Here is an 18480-nt window from a genome sequence, read left to right on the forward strand (position 1 = left end):
AAAATATATTTTTATTTGTTTTACACTTTTTTGGTAACTACGTGATTCCATATGTGTTATTTTATAGTTTTTATGTATTTTTCTCCAATGTAGAAAATACAAAAAATAAAGAAAAAGCCTTCAATGAGTAGGTGTGTCCAAACTTTTGACTGGTACAGTATATATAAGCACATTTTGAAGAACGACACACAGAGGAGTGTGAGCAGTTAAATGATATTTATTTAAAATAAGATGTTAGGTCTGCAGAGGGACAGAGGAGAGGATTGTCTTACAATCTTACCCAGAGATTCAGAGAAGCACATAAACGAAGCATAGAACCAAATGCAATTATTGGAACAGTTGGCTCCCATGTGCACTTACTTCCTGGTACATGACATCATCTCTGCTGACCTCACATCCAAAATAAGACTAATTTAATATCCCCTTTATTCATAAAAAAAATCTATTTATTATAATTATAGAAAGAAAAGACCACTTGCACACTTTGGAGAGTTGTAGTATTGCTTCAAATATCATTAGCTGAAGAAGTGGCATGTTGAAAATAAAACAAACTATCTGGGTGTTTTTTCACACAACCACACACTTGTCCTCTCCTGAGGGATATATTACAAAGTAGGATCAATGAGTTGGCCAGATAACCAGCCCAAATATTCTGAAATAACTTACTTTTTTTATACTTTTGAAATGGCATGCTCTAATTGACTTAACAAACAAAAACACATATCTAAAATTAGAATTTCTTAATTAACCAGAAAATCGAAAGTTCTTTCTGGTTGTTTATCAAAGTTAGTTGGCTGACTCATTGATCCTGCTTTGCAGTATATCCCTCTGTTCATGCTCCACACACTGAGCTGTAAAACTAATCTGAGATGTCTCTATCTCCCTACATGGGGCTAAAATACTAAAAACATAAACATAAATAACAACGGTACATTAATTTGGCATTTTTACAAAACACAGCTTCAAGAGTCCATCCAGTGTCCGCTTTTCCATTCTGGGTTCTGAAAATGAAAACAACGACAACAATAACAACAACAACATAAAGGAGAGCTTTCTGTGGCTGGAGAGACGGGTGGACAGGAGAAAGAGGGGAAGACCAGGAGACAGAGGGAATGGAAACTCTGTGTTGGTTCTGTTGGTTCCTGCATCAGACCTCCCCAGAAGATTGACTGGCTGTTCTTCACGTGTAGCACGTTCCATGTCTGTGTTAAGTCTCCTCTCTGTCCGTGTGTTGAGTGGAGAGGCTGAGGTGAGTACAGGTGGCTAAGTCTCCTCTCTGGCTGAGGTGAGGGGAGTACTGTAGTGGACAGACAAAGAGGTATGTAGTACTGCTGGTCTGTAGTGGGCAGACAAATTGGTCTGTAGTCTTTAAGTCTTTCTCAACAGGGTCAGATAAATCAGGAAGTCCATATCAGATAACATGTGCCATTGAATCTGCACACAGGCACACACACTCACATATGCACAAACATTCCTCTATGTACAGTACACAGTTGCTTTCTATTTTTCCACACACACAAACACACCCCCCGTGGCTCCCTAAGTGGTAAGTTCCTCCCCATTGGCCTCCTGCTTGGTCCTTCTCAGGTTGCTCTTCATCTTCACAAACTCAGGGGTGTTCTCCTGCTCCTCCTCATCCTTCTGCTGGTCCAACTCAAGCTAAACATACACGATAGAGAAGAAAGTTAGGTTACATGTTAGTACAAGTACATGTTAGCATGTGTGTGTGATCCCCAACTGTCCTCTCCCTCTCTCTGTGTATTTATTTTATCAAATGCCGTCAGTCTGTCTATCTTTACAGTGTTGGGTGTGTATGAGTAACACAGTGTGTGTGTGTGTGTGTGTGTGTGTGTGTGTGTGTGTGTGTGTGTGTGTGTGTGTGTGTGTGTGTGTGTGTGTGTGTGTGTGTGTGTGTGTGTGTGTGTGTGTGTGTGTGAATGTGTGTCTACCTGTTCTAGTTTCTGTTGTCTCTTCATGAGCTCTATCTCCAGGTCGCTCCTCTTGGTGTGGGCCTCCTGCTCCTCCCTCTGGGCCTTGAGGACCTGCTCTCTCTTTCTCTTCTCCAGAACCTTCTGGAGCTCTGGTTTGTTCTGAGGAGCTAGGCCCCTTGGAGAAGCAACCAATCACAGATGTTATTATAGTACTTCCACAGCCAATGACAAGGAACTTTACTTACACAGACACACACAACTAATAATTGACCTGATTACAGCACGGACAGAGACAGGCAGTTCTACATTGATCTATCCATCACTTCCTATTCAGAGAAAGTTACATAAAGCTAAACCATCCCAGATTAGCCCACATCTAGTAATCTTAGGCAAGCTAGGGGCCATGGCTGGACTGGACAGGAATTGGCATTGGGATTAGGAGATTGAGATTATGTGATGAAATGTATGATGGCGGCGGGTCTTGACTTGACCATACACACAGATCAGTGTTAAGACACACAATTAGTGAATATCAATCAATCAAATGTACCCGCCTGTCTACAAATCATATCAACCTCTTTCCTAATATAGCTATCCCTTTCTTTCATTGAGCTGTCCCTTCTGCCAGAGATTACATGCCATTGATGAAACAGGCGTTTCCATTTTGTTGTTATACTACTGTGTAAAGTTCGGGTTTTAGGATTCAGATATTTAATCTGAAAGAGGACAGGGCCATCTGAGTACAAACACCTATTAGTGAGATGACTACAATAATACCAGTATATTAAAGCCTAAATCTGAACCCTCAAACACTGTCTTGTTTTTAATTCATTCATGCAGTGTCTAACTACATTATTGATTGCCCTGGATTTAACTTAAAATGTTGTTCAGTAGGACAAAAACGGAGAACCTAAATGAGTGTTCTGAATAGACAAGATCTAATAGGATAGAATAGTGTGTGGTGTGCATGTGTGTGTTATATATAGCCTGACCTCCATCCCTGTACATTTCAACTTTTTTTCAGCCTGACCTGAGTAAGTGATTTCAAAAGAGGTTAAATTAGAGTCTCAAAGATGCAGTTCTAAACGTCTCTTCTCTGTGCACACGTGTGTGTATGTGTGACTGAACATCATAGGTAGTTGAGGAGAGTGAGAGACCCTCTGCGGGAGATGGTGTTCTAATCCTCCTTGCACAACGTTCCCCTCCCTCCCTCCCTCCCTCCCTCCCTCCCTCCCTCCCTCCCTCCCTCCCTCCCTCCCTCCCTCCCTCCCTCCCTCCCTCCCTCCCTCCCTCCCTCCCTCCCTCCCTCTATCCATCCATCTCTCTTTTTCTCTCCCTGCCTCCCTCTATCCATCTCTCTTTCTCTCAACCATCCATCTCTCTCATCATCACTAATCCGCTACACCCCAAACATTTCTCTCTATCTTCTTCCTCTCCTTCTCCTCTCTATAATATGATCTCTTTCTTCTCTCCTCTGTATCTCTCGTCCCCTATCCTCTCTCCTACGTATTTTTCCCCTCATCTCCTCCACAAAGAATACTAAAACCCAGTCAAAACATCTCCTCTTTCATATCAGTTCTAAATCAATATAGTCTAAAGTATATACCTCATACCAACACTGAAACACACATAAGACAAACACAATCTGTGTCCATCTCAATTTCACCCCTAACCCACTCTCTCTAACTCTCTCCCCCCTTTCTCCATCCCTCCATACTCCAGAGCCCTGTGTTCATGTCCATAATGCACATGGTTCTGTGCAGCGTGCTAACAGACAGGGCACAGTGATGTAACATCTGTCAACAGTACACACTGTGTTGGTGTGTGTGTTTATATATAGCATAGCAACAAGGCCTTGAGCATCTGTCTATTCAGCATGAGAAAAGACAGACTTGAGCGTCAGCACTGAGGCCGTCAAACACACGCACACACAGTCACACATGAATGCAAATGAGCATGCACTCATAACCAGTGTGATTTGCTGCCACGGTCCATTCTGTAACTTACATCTTTCCCAGTGGTAACTGAAGGTACAACAAAACATTCAGCCCAAAAAAATCTAAAATACAATTCTGAATTTACCAAGACCCACCCATTTATTTTAACCATAAATGGTAAAATTACTCTGCTAGAGGCAGAGCTTTTCACCGGAAACACAATTATAGATTGTAAAAGTTATAGATTGTGATTGTTGTGTGCTTCTGTGCTATACTAATATTGAAAGTGTTCGGGTAGGAGGAACATTTCCGTGCAGTAAAAGCATGTTTTTACGTAATAGTTCTGAGACAGCAGAATGCACTAAAGGTTTTATATAATAGTTCTTATTAAAGTTTCATGCATTAAGGTTTACATAACACTACTGTGATGTGTCTCCCCGGGGGTACCCCCGATACAGGATGTCATAGCATAGCAGCACACTGCAGTAGAACGCTGTCACACACTCCTAACAACAGATCTAGGATCAGCTAACTAAAACCTCTATCCTAACCTTAACCAATAGACGTAGGACAACCTATCTGACCCCGAAGAAACACTGGATTATAAACAGAAACAGTAGGTGATCATAAACCTCTGATAGATCACACAGTCAAAAGTCTGAGTTGAAGGTGAGGGTTATAAACTGTTCATAACCACCCTCATTGTCTTGGACTTCATCCATCCTCAGTCAGGGCCAGGATGTATGTCTACCATAACACAGTGAGCACAGTGAGCTAAACTGGTGTTTATCCTCCATTGATGAATAGAAACTTGTTTACAGTTTCCCTCTTTTGAGTAAGACAGGGATCTGGGAATCAGACAACTGGGAAAGAAAATGCAGTAGACACAGGTGAAATGGAGTGGAAGAAGGAGAGGTGAAGTGTGTGTTGTGTTGCCCCCAGTCCCCTCACCTCTTTTGGTTCATCATGAGTTCTCGGTGGAGGTCCTGGTGGTTTCTGGAGCTCTTGACTGGGTTCAACAGCTTCTTGGGTTTGATCAGCTCCTCACAGTCCCCCTCCAGATAGTCCGGCTCAGCCATTACACTCCTGCCCAGAGACAGAGACAGACCTGTGTCCACACACCGATCTGAGGGGATTCATTATGTTATTAGTCATTTATTATATGATTCATTTTCTTGATTCATTTACTTTATTTATTTACTACTGTAATGGTTAACGACACAAGCACACTCTCTCTCTCTCTCTCTCTCTCTCTCTCTCTCTCTCTCTCTCTCTCTCTCTCTCTCTCTCTCTCTCTCTCTCTCTCTCTCTCTCTCTCTCTCTCTCTCTCTCTCTCTCTCTCACATATATACACACACATACGCACACACACATTCTAAAATCACACCTCACTGTAGGCACCATTACATGTAGCTGTTTTAAGGCATTGTGTTTTTCTGTGCCCAGACATTACGACCCCCACTACTGATGGCAGAGTCTGGAGTTACATAATCATTCCATTCCACCACAGGAATGTTCTATTCTCCATAAGGATAACCATATCTGCATACAGACAGACTGCTCTCACGGCAGGTTTCTCAAATGCCGCTCTGAGAACAACAATACAATCATATACAAATCTCCACTTCTTTGTATGGATATTCTGTATTTAAAATACAATACAGAGATTGCATTGGGATATATTACTACACACATATAATACGAGTTGATAAGCTAATCAGACATCAATCATCAAACAGGGAGTTCATCTCATGTTCTATTCTCACAAACTGCTTTCAATATCCAAATATAAAAGCTACACATTTCCATTTCATATACTTGGTTCTATTCAGATCATCAGAGCACAATTTCCTGCAGCCACCAAATGAATGAGTGCTATGTATGGATAGTAGCCTATATGTAGGATGTTCTATCTATTTCATATAGCCTACAGCTGATTTGTGTGTCCAAGACCATTTCCCCCCTTGGAGACACTCCATTGTATTCGAAAACTCATTATAGAACATGAAATATGGCTATCCCGACACAGATAACTTCATAATGCCGCAACTACTGACAATCAGGATAACAGTACCCACACAGACATGCAAGAATCTAACCCAGTATCCATTCATTACCATGGCCAGGTATAAAAAGTTATGAGATACACTTACATCGGTAAAACATATGCATAATAAGACCGGCTAGAAGACGTCAAGTTTTCATCAAACAACGCACATTTTTACAAACTCTCCAACTTACCCTGCAGGAGGTGAGGAAAAACTGGTATTCTACACATAGTCGCCATCTGGACTATTGATTAGAAGTCATAATAATAATAATAATGATAATAGTGGTACTGTACTATCAATAGCCTGGTATGACCTCTGGACAGGAGAAGAGAAAACAGAGGAGCTCCTGCACGCAGCTGTTCTACTCAGGGGAGAATGGAGCCTCTGGTTGGAATGAGCTTTGATGAGATGCACTATTATCTAATAGCAGCCCACTACACACATGCCCTCCCCTCCCCACACACACACACACACACACACACACACACACACACACACACACACACACACACACACACACACACACACACACACACACACACACACACACACACACACACACACACACACACACACACACACACTCTCTCTCTCTCTCTCTCTCTCTCTCTCTCTCTCTCTCTCTCTCTCTCTCTCTCTCTCTCTCTCTCTCTCTCTCTCTCTCTCTCTCTCTCTCTCTCTCTCTCTCTGGAAACGTCAAATAACCGACAACAAGCTATTCTCTTTCTCAGAGTTCAAAGGTGAGCTAGGTGTGTAATTGGTCGCATTCCAATGTGTATGTGTTTCTATGAATTAGTAGCCTAGGCCAAAAGTACTCTGAGATGTTAGAACTGTGGGCATTACTTAGGTAATAGTAACATTTCATAGCCTATGACATAAGAAGCATTTCTCAGAATGGATCATCAGCATCACGCAGTGTAGGCTAGATGACCAAAAACACCCCATCTGCAATATAGGCCTGCAGCCTACTTCATAATAAAAATAAATAAAAACACAAGTTCTAAACATCATAAATTGAAAGTTGATTCTGTGTGTAAGCCGGTGTGTTGAATGTACAACAACAATAATAACATCACAAGCATGGAGCTGTAATACTGTGTCCCATTAAAAACAAGTGCCCTGAAGATATGTAATGTTTCTATCTCACCACTAGAGCTCGCTGCTGCCTCACATCCCAGAGAAGACCATAACAAAGAGCCAGTTACATAACAAAGAGACGGATAAACAACCATGTCTCCCACACGTTTTGAATGGGGTGTTTCTCTTGATGAGGGCCAGATCTACTAAGTATTTGCATGAGAGGAACAGTCGATAAATAATTTGCATGAGAGGAACATCCTCAGAGAGGAACAGTCGACAAAGAAAAACAGAAAGAGGATATTTAGATCCCATTATGTGAGAGATGAGACTATTGTTTTTTACACCGTGTGGGGTATACATGTGCAGACATTGCACTTGAACAAAACAAAACGTTTTGTCGTCATAAATACACATAACCCCTGAAGGCAATAGTGTGTGTGCTCATGCATACTGTGTGTATGCGTGTCTGTGCTGTGGGTGTGCATGTGCTGATTGTGTACATCAAAAGCAATAACCGTAAGTGTGAGCAGCGGTGGGTAGCGGAGCAAGCAGGTGGGGGGTGTTAAGAAAGCATCCGTTTGGCTTAACACATCTGGTGGCAGTTCCACCTCCTCGCCTCATGGGAAAAGGAAGTGACATAGGGAGTTGAAAGGGCCAAGGCTCACCTCCTATCCCCTCTAAAGTCCCAGACGGGCTACATCTCAATAGTCTACAGTGGCTTTTACTATCCTCATCTCCTTTTCTTCGTGATCAATTATCAGGGACGACCGGACTGGTGAAAATACAGTTTGGAAAATCTACCTGTGGTTTTTTTAAATAATAAAAGAGAAGAGTATGGAGACATGTCCTCTCCCTTCTTGCCTGGGACAGGCAGACATTCAGTGAGGTGTGACATACTGCCACCAGACTTGCGCACTACAATACTGTCACAGAGAGCTCTGTCCTTTCTTTCCCATCTAGTTGGTCACTCAACCGTCTGTGTGGTCATACTCCCCAGAGGAATCCTTTGCCTAGGAAGGTGACACACATGACAGTAAAAAACACACACACACACCCTCCCATCTTATCCTGTGGGACATATCTGTCAACACTAAGACCCAATCACCATTTATAGGTCAAAGGTAAACAGCTTTCAACACTGTGTGTGTGTGTGTGTGTGTGTGTGTGTGTGTGTGTGTGTGTGTGTGTGTGTGTGTGTGTGTGTGTGTGTGTGTGTGTGTGTGTGTGTGTGTGTGTGTGTGTGTGTGTGTGTGTGTGTGTGTGTGTGTGTGTGTGTGTATATGTGTGTGTGTGTGTGTGTATATGTGTGTGTGTGTACATTACTTTTCTGGAGTGCACTTCCTGCTATTCCAGGCATCCCAATTAAAACAGCTCGTTCATTTTTATAGGTGTAGGAACCAGACGGCTTTTATGGGAGAATCTCAATTGCATACTTCTCGCGTCCTCTCGCCTCCCTCTCAAAACCCATTGGAGGAGAAGGTCAGAGGGGCGGGACCTAGGAGGAGGCGAGTAGAGAGGACGAGACGAGTATGCAATTGAGATCCAGTTATGACCGATAACCTCAACACAGAGGAACTAACACTGTAAACACACATATGTTCAGAGGACACTGTTGTACTGCCCACACAGGAGAGGAGTCAAACTGCAGTCTTCATCTTCTTTTTTACTCTTTGCATGTCACCCCTGCCACGACCTCTACGCGACTATGACCTCACATGCTGTGTGTGAGTGACACTGGGAAACCAGCGGGTAGGAGATAGGGGTGAAAGGTAACAATAAACAGAGAGAGATAGAGACAGGGAGAATCAGAGGCTGTCAACATCTCAAAGCAATACTAATGAGTGAACTAATGGGTAAGTACTTTCTGATTGGGTGTCCATTTGTGTTTGTATTTCTAAGTAGGAAAGAGTGAGAGGGAGGAAGGAAGGAAGGGAGGGAATGACGGTGTGAGTGTGTATAAAGGAGGTGTGTGTGTAAAGGAGGTGTGCGTGTGCGTCCCTGTGTCTACCCTTGCAGGCTGCATTAGGGCTAATTGAATGACAGTCCTGGCACTGCACACAGAGTGCTGCACTAGGCTATTGCATCAGCATGGCTTGCTCTTCATTGGGTCTGAGCTAACAGCAGCACTAGAAGTTTCAACAGACATGCACGCACACACTCACGTATGTCCGCATGCACACACAAACTTTCTGTTGTTGGCCTGGTGCCGAGGGTGTGAGTGATGACTGGTCACCATGGTGATGGTGGAACAATGACAGTTGAGTGGAAGTTGTGAGATGATTTAGACTAAAATAATCTAAATTATGGGAAATTACACTTGCTTATTGCAAGGTCGGAGGCTGAGAGAACCTCTTTCACTTTGTTCATGTAGTTCTGATGCCCTCAGAGTGAGAGGGAGAGATATGCCCCCCTACCCCCCACAACAACATACAACACACACATACACAGGCAGTTAGGAAAGCAAAGGCTAGCTTTTTCAAACAGACATTTGCATCCTAAAGCACAAACTCCAAAAGGTTCTGGGACACTGTGAAGTCCATGGAGAATAAGAGCACCTCCTCCCAGCTGCCCACTGCACTGAGGCTAGGAAACACTGTCACCACCAATAAATCTACGATAATCGAGAATTTCAATCAGCATTTTTCTACGGCTGGCCATGCATTTCCACCTGGCTACCCCTACCCCGGTCAACAGCTCTGCACCCCCCACAGCAACTTGCCCAAGCCTCCCCCATTTCTCCTTCACCCAAATCCAGATAGCTGATGTTCTGAACGTGCTGCAAAATCTGGACCCCTACAAATCAGCTGGACTAGATAATCTGGACTCTCTCTTTCTAAAATTATCCACCGCAATTGTTGCAACCCCTATTACTAGCCTGTTCAACCTCTTTCGTATCGTCTGAGAACCCTAAAGATTGGAAAGCTGCCGCTGGTCATCCCCCTCTTCAAAGGGGGAGACACTCTAGACCCAAACTGTTACAGACCTATATCTATCCTACCCTGCCTTTCTAAAGTTTTCAAAAGCCAAGTTATTAACAAACAGATCACCGACCATTTCGAATCCCACCGTACCTTCTCCGCTATGCAATCTGGTTTCCGAGCTGGTCATGGGTGCACCTCAGCCACGCTCAAGGTCCTAAACGATATCATAACCGCCATCGATAAAAGACAATACTGTGCTGCCGTCTTCATCGACCTGGCCAAGGCTTTCGTCTCTGTCAATCACCGCATTCTTATCGGCAGACTCAACAGCCTTGGTTTCTCAAATGACTGCCTCGCCTGGTTCACCAACTACTTCTCAAATAGAGTTCAGTGTGTCAAATCGGAGGGCCAGTTGTCCGGACCTCTGGCGGTCTCTATGGGGGTGCCACAGGGTTCAATTCTCGGGCCGACTCTTTTCTCTGTATACATCAATGATGTCGCTCTTGCTGCTGGCGATTCTCTCATCCACCTCTATGCAGACGACACAATTCTGTATATTTCTGGCCCTTCTTTGGACACTGTGTTAACAAACCTCCAGATGAGCTTCAATGCAATACAAGACTCCTTCCTTGGCCTTTAACTGCTCTTAAATGCAAGTAAAACTAATTGCATGCTCTTCAAACGATCGCTGCCCGCACCCGCCTGCCCGTCTAGCATCACTACTCTTGACGGTTCTGACTTAGAATATGTGGACAACTACAAATACCTAGGTGTCTGGTTGGACTGTAAACTCTCCTTCCAGACTCACATTAAGCATCTCCAATCCAAAATTAAATCTAGAATCGGCTTCCTATTTCGCAACAAAGCATCCTTCACTTATGCTGCCAAACATACCCTCGTAAAACTGACTATCCTACCGATCCTTGACTTCGGCGATGTCATTTACAAAATAGCCCCCAACACTCTACTCAGCAAATTGGATGTAGTCTTTCACAGTGCCATCTGTTTTGTCACCAAAGCCCCATATACTATCCACCACTGCGACCTGTATGCTCTCACTGGCTGGCCATCGCTTCATATTCATCACCAAACTTACTACATTTGCACACACTGTATATAGATTTTCTATTGTGTTATTTACTGTACGTTTGTTTATCCCATGTGTAACTGTGTTGTTTATGTCGCACTGCTTTGCTCTGTCTTGGCCAGGTCGCAGTTGTAAATGAGAACTTGTTCTCAACTGGCCTACCTGGTTAAATAAAGGTGAAATAATAAATAAATAAAAACATTTAGCTGTGAAGAAAACCATGAGAAAAAGACTGACAGCGGAGAGATGGAGAGATGAGGAGGAGGGGGAACGGAGGAATATGTGGAACAGTGACATTTAGCAGCTCAGATGTTGTTTCTCACTCAGGTCCCCACACGAAGCGCACACACCCAGAATGAGTTTCAGGTGGCTGAGGTTTGGTTAGTATTTCCTGTCCCAGAGCTAGAATTTGAAGGGGCTGAGGAGAGGGCTGGAATTTTAGGGTCTCTTCCCTGAATGACTGCTGGGAGATCACCGCTCCCTTCACACACACACTGGATGATGTCAAATTGGGGTTCTGGTTCTATACATCAGACTTTTCTCAGAACACACACCCACATAGAGCTGAGTGAGTCATGTCAGGCATGCTCTGTGTCAGACACTAGGAATGTAAACTGAACTACAAACGTCACTTCAGGTCACTAGGAGGAGCCCTGTAAGGCTGTAAATTCATAACACTGGGAATACTGAAACAGTGAAAGGGAACATTTGGGAACTCTAATCAGCCCTGATGTCATTCCTCAGGGAACAGTGAAAACAGTGAGACAGCCCAAGTACAACACATCCTATCAGTGTCAGCCTACCACTGAGGGATTTAGCAGTTCAGCCACCAGCCAAGAGACACACCACAACATCATGTCTACAGGCACAGAGAATGTTGGTTTCCTCAAGTACACAGTTCTTGTCCATTTCAGCTTGTGCAAACTTGTCTTTTCTGGGAAGTGAAAGTGCAACAGCAGCATTTCCCAACCATGACCTGAGCATTTAACATGCCATGGTCAGAGTGTACGAGCGGCTCGAGTTAGGATTGAATTCTACGTCGGGCAGAAATTACTGTTTGAATCAGGAAAGTTTCCTCTCACGACCTCTACAAGGCAGAACATTGAATAAAATGAAATGTTAACATACTTTACCGGTTGCCCGTGCGGTTGTTCCTTTTGGCGGTAGGAATTTGAGATAATATATCCATAAAGTATAATTACATCAACTTTTCAAAGCGCTGGTAGTGTGTTCAGATTTATATCACCTGAAGCATGTGCTAGTGCATGTATTTTCATCTTGTGCGCATGATGTAATTGTACTTTCCGGTGGATATATTGTCTCACATTCCTACCGCCAAAAGGACCACCCGGTTATTTAATTTCATGTTTTGTCTTGTAGAGGTCGTGAAAGGAAACTTTCCTGATTCAAACGCTCATCTCTGCCTGACATACAGTATAATGAATTCAATGCAAGTCAACGTTGAGTTTATAGCAAAGGATATTTGTAGCTTTGTTCATAAACCTATCTGTACAGAGATGTTCTCTCCCTCTCCTTGCCACACCCAGGCATCTTCCTGTGGGGCAATCTCCACACTGTACAGTGAGATGGCTCCACTTAATGTGTACTTCCTGTTGATAGGAGCTTTCTGTGTCAAACTGAGTAACTACCCAACCCAACTAGCTAACTACCTAACTAACCAACTAGCTAACTCGTTGGTCCCGGTTCTACATTAAAACCCAATGTATCTCTGAAACCTGTGAAGATAAACTGTCTGTTTTAGTTCAACTCAGCAGATTTTCTGAGGCACTGAGTGTGGTATTTAGCCGTGAGCTTTAGCCTATCTCTTAGTTTGACACAAAATAGATATACTGGGAGGGAAAAGTGAAGTCATGTTCCTCCCCCATTGTTAAGGGTTATTTTTCAAGGAGAGGCTTGTGTTATCATACACACGCTCACACACGTTATGACTGGCAGGGTCAGAGGCAGAATAAAGAGTGAATGGAGCTCATTGAAAGAGCAGAGGCATCAGTTTGAGTCCCGCCATAGGAATGTGATGAACCTGCAGAACTATTGTAATACTGGAGCACGGCCCCATCCACACATACAGTACACACCTCAGAGAACAGAGGATAGTAGAGTGAAATACACAGGTGGCTGTGTAACTAACCATATCTTGTCCTCCAGACAGACAAGCAAGGGGGAATCAAAGCCTGTTCATAACCCCCCCCCCCACACACACACACACACTGACATCCCTGCTGGACACCTGCCTCACAAATGATGGGGGTGGGGTAGAGGGGGCTGTTTTGGGTGACAGCTGTCCCTCTCTCCTGTCCCCCTGACACAATGGCAGCTCTATGGGTCACATATACCCCCTCACAGCTGGGACCAACACATGTGTGCATAAGAATGCTCAAGGTATATCTGACCAACCATATCTCTTCACTTTAGGTCAGACACCACCGCGAGGAGGAATGACCTTACTTCAACAAACGCACAAACTGTTAGAACAGACAGTCAGACCTCTGCAGATCTCTTATTGTGAGCTAAGCCCTGATTGGATGGAGGGTATGGTAGCGCGGATTAGGTCTCCTTTGTTTACATGCTGCTGCAGAAAACAGCATCAACAACAACTGTTTCCATTAGCAACATGTTTGATACCATAACAGAGAGAGACAGACAGATACACATACACATGCACCACAGGGGCACAAAAACACACACACAGAACAGGGTAATGATACACAAACACAAACACTAATTGAACACATTGGTCACAACAAGGTGTCCCAAAAGCAGACTAATAGGAGTTATCATCATACAGTGTCTTTGTTCTCTTTTGTGTTTTGTTGTAAATTGCAGCACAAATCAGGAGTTGTAATGTAGCAAAACACAATATACAGACAAAAAATGTTTTCAATCTTTTTTGTCAACAAGCTATTTTCAATATACTGCTTGACAGAGACGCTAAGCTGCTAGCCATCAAGCTAACGAAGTTGGTACCAGATGAGTTTTGCAATGGAGCCCTCTTTGTCTGGAGAAATAAATGAACGGTTCTAAGCTTTGTTTCGGGAAAAAACGGATCACTCAGAGTTCCAATGGAACACAATTGTTTGCTTGCCCGAGGATTTTAGGCTTGAGGTGGCTTCCTTGATCACACAGGTTGCCAGTCTACGTAAGAAACTGGGGAAAACGCAGAGTGGAATGTTAACATTTTCTATGCCGGTGGTTGGACAGTGTTCACGCTTGTTGGGTGCATCTCCGACTTGTCGTTTGTCATTATCTGACTGGCCGGTGTTGGCCGGAGCTCCCCCATCTGATAGTGGAGTCAAAGGTGCACAGCAAGAGGAGCAAGGCAATCAACGATGGTCGCATGTTACGAGCTGTGGAAGTCGAAGGCAGCGGCCTCCCGCAATGCAGTCTACACTCCCAACGAGAGGCCCAGAGCGGAAACAAACTACGAATAGTTTCGCCGTCCTGATGCCTGTGTCTGCAGCCTCAGTGCCTACTACTACGATTTTGAAGTCGGCAATCTTCTGTCCCTGCTCTGGATCGAGTGGGGCTTCTCCATCTGTCAGAGGCCTGCACCAGGCACCGGGAGCCACGGGTTCAAGTTATCCTGCCTCTCGCCAGTCCATAAGGGGTTATTTGAATCCTGTGAAGCATGGGAGTGGACGGATTTCCTCATCCTTCTCGCCAGCAGTGATTTTGGGCAGCTCCATGGTAAGATTTGTGACCATTCCTGGTGCAAAAACAATCTCCTATCCAGGAGCGAGAGTAAATTACATTACTAAGCTGCTCCCGAATGTACTACGTCAGGACATGGAAATCGATTCTATCGTAGTCCATGTGGTTTTAATGACATTATGAAGGGCAGCTCTGAACAGTTGCAACTGGATTTTAAAGAGTTGACTGACTCTGCTAAACACTAACAAAAGACCCATCATATCTGGCCCTGTGCCCTCTCTGAATCGCAGCATTGAACACTTTAGCAGGATTCTTTCTCTTCACAACTGGCTATGTGATTATTGCAGCTCAATGGGTGTAACTTTTGTTGACAATTTCGATACCTTTTGGAAACAAAACACATTTTATAAGGAGGTGGGATCCACTCAAATCATTTGGGTTCCTGGATCCTTTCACAGCATTATAAGGCTGCGTTGAGACAATGACTTATCAATGACTCAAGCCCAGTTCAGTTAATACCTACCATTGTGACACAGACTCTGCTGATCCTACAGCTATTGAATGCAGTAATCATGTGCCTATGAACCAGAGTTATACTGTTAGCACCGAGGCAGTGTGCCCTAGTAGGAAGTCCACTGTGTGCAGCTTACCTGCGCTAACATAAATAACATGAACATATCTACATCTGCTAAGCGTCTCAGTAAAGCAATGAAAACAAGTAAGCATCCCAGAAGTAAGTGCTCAAAAAAGCCCACGTTAACATATGTAGCTTAAGAAACAAGGTTCCTGAAATCAATAATTTGATAGTAACAGATGACATTCATATTCTGACTATCTCTGAAACTCACTTAGATAATACCTTTGATGATACAGTGGTGGCAATACAAGGTTATAACATTTACAGAAAATATAGAAATGCCAATAGTGGAGGTGTTGCTGTTTATATTCAGAACCACATTCCTGTAAAGATTAGAGAGGACCTCATGTTAAATACTGTTGAAGTAATATGGCTACAGGTTCATCTGCCTCACCTAAAGCCCATTCTGGTGGGAAGCTGCTATAGACCACCAAGTGCTAACAGTCAGTATCTGAATAACATGTGTGAAATGCTTGATAATGTATGTGATATCAACAGAGAGGTATATTTTCTGGGTGATTTAAATATTGACTGGCTTTCATCAAGCTTCCCACTCAAGAAAAAGCTTCAGTGTAACCAGTGCTTGCAACCTGGATCAGGTTGTCAGTCAACCTACCAGGGTAGTTACAAACAGCACAGGAATTAAATCATCAACATGTATTGATAACATCTTTACTAATGCTGCAGAAATGTGCTTGAAAGCAGAATCCAGATCCATCGGATGTAGTTATCACAATATAGTAGCCATATCAAGGAAAATCAAAGTTCCAAAGGCGGGGCCTAATATAGTGTATAAGAGGTCATACAATGCGTTTTGTAGGGATTCCTATGTTGTTGATGTAAAGAATATTTGTTGGTCCGTTGTGAGTAATAAGGAGCAAACAGACACTGCACTTGACACAATTATGAAATAGCTTATTCCAATTACTAATACGCATGCACCCATTTATAAAATGACTGTAAAAACTGTTAAATCCCTGTGGATTGATGAGAAATTGAAAAATTGTATGGTTGAGAGGGATGAGGCAAAAGGAATGGCAAATAAGTCTGGCTGCACAACCGATTGGCAAAAGTATTGCAAATTGAGAAATCATGTGACTAAACTGAATAAAAAGATGAAGAAACTACACAATGAAACAAAGATAAATGACATAAAGAATACAAGTAAAAAGCTTTGGAGCACCTTAAATTACATTTTGGGGAGAAAGGCAAACTCAGCTCCATCATTTATTGAATCAGATGGCTCATTCATCACAAAACCAACTGATATTGCCAACTACTTTAATAATGTTTTTTTCATTGGCAAGATCAGCAAATGTAGGTGTAACCTGCCAGCAACAAACACTGACACTACATATCCAAGTATATCTGACCAAATTATGAAAGACAAGCATTGTAATTTTTTATTCCGTAAAGTGAGTGTGGAAAAGCCACCGGGGTCAGACAACTTGGATGGAAAATTACTGAGGATAAGCCCCCGGGGTCTGACAACTTGGATGGAAAATTACTGAGGATAAGCCCCCGGGGTCTGACAACTTGGATGGAAAATTACTGAGGATAGTAGCGTACGATATTGCCACTCCTATTTGCCATATATTCAATTTAAGCCTACTAGAAAGTGTTTGCCCTCAGGCTTGGAGGGAAGCAAAAGTCATTCCGCTACCTAAGAATAGTAAATCCCCCTTTACTGGCTCAAATAGCCAACCAATCAGCCTGTTACCAACCCGTAGTAAACTTTTGGGAAAAATTGTGTTTGACCAGATACAGTACTATTTCACAGTAAACAAATTGACAACAGACTTTCAGCATGCTTATAGGGAAGGACATTCAACAAGCACAGTACTTACACAAATGGCTGATGATTGGCTGAGAGAAATTGATAATAAAAAGATTGTGGGGGCTGTTTTGTTAGACTTCAGTGTGGCTTTGATTTTATTGATCATAGTCTGCTTCTGGAAAAATGTATGTGTTATGGCTTTACACCCAATACTATTTTGTGGATAAATAGTTACCTGTCTAACTGAACACCGAGGGTGTTCTTTAATGGAAGCCAACATAATCCAGGTAGAATCAGGAATTCCCCAGGGCAGGTGTCTAGGCCCCTTACTTTCTTCAATCTTTACTAATGACATGCCACTGACTTTGCCTAAAGTCAGTGTGTCTATGTATGCGGATAACTCAACACTATACATGTCAGCTACTACATACATGTCAGCTACTACAGCGACTAAAATTACTGCAACACTTAACAAAGAGCCGCAGGAACAAATCATTTACTAAACCCTAAACCTCAACTAAATCTAAATAATGTGGAAATTGAGCAAGTTGAGGTGACTAAACTGCTTGGAGTACCCTGGATTGTAAACTGTCATGGTCAAAACATGTTGATATAACAGTAGCTAAGATGGGGAGAAGTCTGTCCATAATAACAGCACTATCGACAAGGCTGGTCCTACAGGCCCTAGTTTTGTCGCACCTGGTGTACTGTTCAGTTGTGTGGTCAGGTGTCACAAAAAGGGACTTAGGAAAATTGCAATTGCCTCAGAACAGGGCAGCACGGCTGGCCCTTGGATGTACACAGACTGCTAATATTAATAATATGCCCACAAGACATGCCACCAGAACAGAACAGAAAGTCCAGAACAGACTATGGGAGGTGCACAGTACTACATAGTCCATGACTACATGGAACTCTGTTCCACATCAAGTAACTAATGCAAGCAGTAAAATTAGATTTAAAAACCAGATCAAATTACACCTTATGGAACAGCGGGGACTGTGAAGCAACATAAACATAGGCACATACACATGCATACACACACACGATAACATACGCACTATACACACACGTACACTTGGATTTTGTACTGTAGATATGTGATAGAGGTGGAGTAGGGGCCTGAGGGCACACAGTGTGTTGTGAAATCTGTGAATGTATTGTAATGTTTTTAAAATTGTATAAACTGCCTTAATTTTGCTGGACCCCAGGATTAGTAGCTTCTGCCTTGGCAGCAGATAATGGGGATCCATAATAAATACAAGTACAAATTACAGCTCTGAAACTCTTGCCCATTATAATAACTATGGTCAGTTAGTTAGTTGGCCTACTCGGTGACTTTAGTTTCCGACAGTAATGCGGTCATGTACCTCCATTCTGAACAAAGACT

At 43.1% G+C, this 18480-nt stretch overlaps 1 protein-coding gene across 2 annotated transcripts in view; it reads right to left on the reverse strand.

Annotated features, from left to right (window-relative positions):
• Positions 1-201: 201 nt before the first annotated feature.
• Positions 202-18480, reverse strand: part of LOC120066297 (protein FAM107B-like) — a 22039-nt gene continuing 3760 nt past the window's right edge. For both annotated transcript variants that reach the window (XM_039017582.1, XM_039017583.1), the window contains exons 2-4: positions 4820-4994; positions 1950-2106; positions 202-1659 (exon numbers count right to left, since the gene is read on the reverse strand). In XM_039017582.1, coding sequence (XP_038873510.1) covers positions 1540-1659; positions 1950-2106; positions 4820-4947 — 405 coding nt within the window. In that variant the 5' untranslated portion in view covers positions 4948-4994 and the 3' untranslated portion in view covers positions 202-1539. The remainder of the gene's footprint in view (positions 1660-1949; positions 2107-4819; positions 4995-18480) is intronic.

This window comes from Salvelinus namaycush, chromosome 21 (assembly GCF_016432855.1).
Source record: "Salvelinus namaycush isolate Seneca chromosome 21, SaNama_1.0, whole genome shotgun sequence".
Taxonomy (NCBI): Eukaryota; Metazoa; Chordata; class Actinopteri; order Salmoniformes; family Salmonidae; genus Salvelinus; species Salvelinus namaycush.